Source organism: Olea europaea, unplaced genomic scaffold (genome assembly GCF_002742605.1).
Source record: "Olea europaea var. sylvestris unplaced genomic scaffold, O_europaea_v1 scaffold3235, whole genome shotgun sequence".
Taxonomy (NCBI): Eukaryota; Viridiplantae; Streptophyta; class Magnoliopsida; order Lamiales; family Oleaceae; genus Olea; species Olea europaea.
Window position 1 is genome coordinate 3,329 of NW_019251218.1, and position 5,408 is coordinate 8,736.

At 34.7% G+C, this 5,408-nt stretch overlaps 1 protein-coding gene and 1 pseudogene across 1 annotated transcript; both read right to left on the minus strand.

The window, feature by feature from the left end:
- Nucleotides 1-999: 999 nt before the first annotated feature.
- LOC111385635 (GATA transcription factor 26-like) lies at nt 1,000-2,381 on the minus strand. Its single transcript, XM_023010046.1, has 3 exons — nt 2,121-2,381; nt 1,903-2,023; nt 1,000-1,129 (listed from the first exon to the last, which is right to left on the minus strand). The coding sequence occupies exons 1-3, from the start codon at nt 2,367-2,369 to the stop codon at nt 1,023-1,025; spliced, it is 477 nt and encodes a 158-aa protein (XP_022865814.1). The 5' UTR covers nt 2,370-2,381; the 3' UTR covers nt 1,000-1,022.
- A 400-nt stretch (nt 2,382-2,781) lies between these two features.
- Nucleotides 2,782-5,317, minus strand: LOC111385633 (annotated as a pseudogene).
- Nucleotides 5,318-5,408: the final 91 nt, after the last annotated feature.

Sequence of the window (5,408 nt, forward strand, 5' to 3'; positions counted from 1 at the left end):
GTTGGCATCGATTTTACAAGTTTAGTGGCTAATACTCGACTACCTTAAATATAATGAGCAATAAAAAACATCTTCCGACGTACAGTAAACAATAAAAGACATTTTTTCTTACGTGACAATTTGGCGTGCAACATCTAAGCACAATCTGTGCACTCCGTATGTCATGTCACCAACTTCGTTAGAGTTGTGTAACGGCTGTCACCAATCAGTAATGTTCAATATTTTGACAAATTTGGTGACAAAAACTTGACATTTGAACTTGAGAGAATAATCAAGGATACATACACAAATTCTGTAATTATTGGGACGATTAACTCAACAACCGTACATGTCAAACTTCTCGACTAAAAACTTAATTCAACATTTACTAGAGAAGTATTGAAGAATAAATTTATGTAAATAAAATATAAATTGTTTAACTAGTTAAATATTTAAATATGGTGGCTCAATACGTGCAAGTTTATAAGTTCACAAACAATATAATATAGGAACACAACACTAGCAACTAGTGGTAAAATAAATTCTACACAATCATTACACGAACAGAGCATTTCCTTGCCCCAGTTTCTTCATGGTTTTTATTGAGTTAATTTATTTATTTTGTTCACTTTATAATAGAAGATTAAACAAGGTAAAATTCAAGATAAGAAGCACATGCCAAAAGATCATTATCTCAACTTTCAGTTGGCAACTATCCTGCGTACAAAAATCTGGAATCTGCCAACTTTTCGGCATCACAAGCTATATAATACAATCTTTATAACCCTATAAAAAGACATATATGTCCATCCCTTCGAATCCAAGGTTTCATTTTCATGTAATGTTAAGGTTTCATAAAATAGTTTCGCCAACAATATGCAGAATGCAATCACCAGAATCATAAAAAAGGCGCTGAAAGCCTGAAATGGCCACGGTGAGGAGATAAATTGGGATTCAACACCGTCAGGGACGGAAAATATGTGGGTGTACTGAGCTACTACTAGTGCTTGCTTGAGGGACCCGTTATCATTTGGCGAGGAAAATCAGTTTCTTGGACTGAAGCAACAACCATCACTATTTATTGGTTCCTTCTGTTCGTTGCTTGACTTGATTATCACCCTTCGGGGGTTCTTCATCATAGTTTTTGATCCTGTAATAAAGATTTAGGAGGTTATTCCTAATGCATATGTACTCCAGTGTATTTCCAGATCTAAATTATACCGTTCTCCATTAGTCAAGTTTGTTTTGCAGATTATCAAGGATACAGATATCATAATGTTTGACGGGACAAACTAAAATCAACATCAGGATCCTTACAATAGTTTCTATGAAAGAGAATCGAAGACATAAATCTGATAATGCAGCAAATTGCCACGTGTTCTAGACTTGGACATAGTTACTAGCAAGATTTCAAGGGAATAGTTGGAAGAAGTAAAAAGGAAAAAAATTTGTCAGCAAAATTTATTGGGACATGTCAAAATCTTGGAATAGTAACAGAGGAACCAAAACAAACTAGAGAATAAAGACATTCAAAGAGAAATAACCTCAGAGCAAAGACTGCAGTAAACTGGTGTTAAACTGTAGGAGACAAACTGTACTCAAGGTCAGAAAATGGCTGGATTATAAACCCTATATAGCATATAAATAATTTTGAATAGAAGCATTCAAATGCAAAATCACGTATCAAACACAACACCTAACGATATTTATTAGTTTACAGCATGAGATATTCCTTTGGTCAAACTGCACCGGCAAATAGCATTATTCGCCAAAGGGAAATAAATTCTCAGACCTATAGGAGCAATTTATTTATTCTTAAAATTATCATCCATTATATTTTAAGTTAAATAATATCTTTCATGCAGAAACATGCCTAGAAAACTAAAACATTTCAGTTATTCCATCTATGAGAAAATGTCTTACCTGAAAACTTTTGATGCTGTCCATCTCTTGATCTTTTTAGGTTAACTGAATGACCAGTTACAACTGCACTGAGTCCTCCTGCCGCTTCAGAACCATAGATAAAATTTTTTCCTTTTACATCCTACACGTTAACAACAAAATTCGAAGAGAATAACTTCAATCCACGACTTGTGTACTTTTACCAAAAACAAGATAATTCTCATGTAATTGGTTCAGACCTTAAGTAAATTATATTGTTCCACCCACTTCGATTTTGTCAAATTGCATAAAGCAAGTTTCTTCAAAGTTATACAATCTTCTGCTTTCACGCCAGACAATGAGTTATCAATAACTCCTTCTGCAAGAAGTTTCTGGAAGGATGATAGGTTCTCCTTGAATTGAGGACTGTCGAACATACTTTTTAGACTGAATGTAAAAAGAGAGAACATTATCAACATAAAACACGTTAAGCTTATGTCAGTGTGCATATATATATATATATATATAAACATTTTAATGATTTTTACAAGGCTTAATCAAGAAAAATGAGATGTTAAAAACCCATCCTACTAATACAATTTAAAAAGAAAATATAATTCAATTTTTATTAGAAATCTATGGATCTTTCTGGTCTTAGATTATCTGCAAATCACAAAAATTAGTATTTTGAGATTGATTAGTAAGTATGCTACTTCATTTCCTTAAGTTACTAGCTCATGCTATGAGGAGAGCTGTCCACTTCTTCCGAATAATTTCTTTGAAGCTTCAAATCAATTTAATGATTAGGATAATTTCATTCTTATGCGAATCCAAACACATCATGCACAAGCCTTACAATATGAGTCCATGTGTTTATTCATTTTGAAAATAATGTCCCTGTTTAATTTGTCAAAAAAATTCCGCCCAGTGACACTGACATATAGGCCTTCAAGAAATACGGAATCCTTGCATTACCATTAGTAAACATTAGTACTTCTGATCATAGTATAAAAAGAATATTCAGATTCATAACTCACTTGCAGATCTACATGAAGTAATGGTGAATTATGACGGCCCACCATCTGAAGTTTTTCGACTTGATCCTTGTCTCTGAAATTGGAAAAAATGCAAAATGAATGGAAGGGCAACAAACAAAGTACTGAACCAAAGAAGAATTCAATGTTGAAAGTAAACTATGGAATTAAGGTGTCTCCATTCTAAGTATTGACTATCCCTCTCCAACTCAAGTAACTACACGATTGTTGATTTAATTAAAGACACCAAATAACTTCGCAACTCCAAGAATTTCACCAAATCATGTCTGGACCCGAAGACTGCTTGATAAAAATTAACTTTACATTCCAGTTAAACAACTTTCCATAAGCAATTTTATTTCTTCTTTATGATATGTATGGGACGAGATATACTGTTAAGGCATTTATAATTGAACAGAATCTCAGACAGGTGAGAAATGGATAAGCTTAATATCAACCATCCCCCTTTTTTATGTTCCACAACTGGAAGTATCAAATACGAACTTCGATCAGTCTGTCTCATAGTGTTGAAGAACAATGGATAAAATACCTCTTAATGTGTTGTTGTTCCATGCCCTGTCCAGCAGGCTTCTTGATATGTACAGGCAGGGTTGTGCACTGTGAATAAGCATTACATATGGGATGTTGTTTGTTATCAACTGAAAGGGAGCTAGCTTCCGATTCTTCTTCATGACCTATTCCGTTAGGATGTCGAACGAGTACACTTCCATGTCCAATCTCAACAGACACCATAGGTTTGTTACTCTCAAGAAGCAATTGTTCTTCTGAAGTTGCGGAGAAGCATGATGACTGTTGTTCATGCCATATAGTATACAAATCTTTGGTAATCTTCTCAAATGGAGATGGTTTTGATCGACGGATGCAGGTTCTTTTCTTGGAAGGCACCATTGTGTCCCAGACAACAGATTGGGAAGGGCCTGCAAAGATGATTAATGTGTAAGCGATTCAATCGGCAGCAAAGATGTTTAATAGCAGGAATGAATAGTGTCTTTAATCCAGACAAACATCAAACTACACCACTCCACTATATCTTTTTCCTAGGGGTTGGTGACTGAGTAAGAATGCAATTTGTAAATAACGAATAAGGCAACAGGATGGAGTTTGATTTGCAGATTTTAAGTGCCAAATGCGTAAATCATGCCTAGAAATCAAACAAACCTGTTAAATCACTTGCATCAGCACTGCCATATTGGGCACAGCTCTCTGAGTTAGATATGGCAGATCCAGAACTTGATCTATTACTTGTATCTTCATCAAATCCTTTACGGAAACCATGGTTATGACCAGGCGCAAACCCTCTCCAAATTCAGAAAAATCAATATCTTGTTTTTGTTTGAGAACTTTCTCCCTTCTACTCTTAATGGATACATTCTCAACCTTAGATGATACCCTAGGGTTCTCATAGTCATCAGATTCTGCCCTTGCATGTAGAGGAGTATAATTTGCCAGTGTTCCCTTTGTTCTCCACCGAGAACCACATGCATTGCATAGAACTGGCTTCTTGGGTGGTCCATTGAACCAAAGAGGGGTGCCTGTTTCATAATTTATTTATTGGCAGTCAAATCAGTGTCAAGCAATTTGATGAAAGAATGACTGGCGTCAGAAAATTCCTCAATGACAAATCAACATGCATGGCCAACTAATTATTGGTTAAATTTCAACAAGCACAATATATGGAGACGATTAAAAATAATAATTGCAAAGAAGGTAAAAAATAATTGCAATAATGAAATATTGCACAAAACTTTTTCATCATAATTAGAATTCTAAGATTTTTGGAGGATGGTTGACATTGCACTGCAAATTTCAGAATGTAATTGTATAATATCTTTTAAGGTGTTTTCTTGAGTTAGAATATCAAGAGGGAGGGTGCTTTTCTTTACATTGGTAAAACAGAAAGCGAGAAACTGACTATATCAATGTGGAGAAAAGGAAAGGAGATTAAGATTATAGTCACTCTAAAGATAAAGCATACATCTTTAAGGATTTATGACAGTTTGGTACAGCTTGCTATCCTATATATAGGGAACGTAGAGCAGAAGGCTATAATGACAATGCAGATTTGAGTTCTAAATATAGATACGCTACTAATTCTTCTTTTGAAGAGACGATGGGGAGGAAGAAGCAGGAAGAAACACGGCAAATTTATATGTGAGGTGTCTGTCTGCATACGCTTGGAAGTTAGCACAAGGAAAAGTCTACGCCATCAGTCTTCTTGATGAGATTGAGCAAAAAGGTGTATAATTTGTAGCTCTTTTTCCAAATTGACAAGAGTATGGGATCAGAAACAAAAATAACCAAGGAATTTGGTGCTTGAGCATTTAGGAAAATATAGTCAATTCATTTAATCGAAATCGTCAGTAATTATCTTGACAGCTCTTTAAACATGTCATACAACACATTGACAACCAAAACTTGTTTATCCCAAATTCCCCTGAAAATATAATTCTATAAAGCATGGCAACAAGAGTCCACTCTGAGATCTAAAAAACT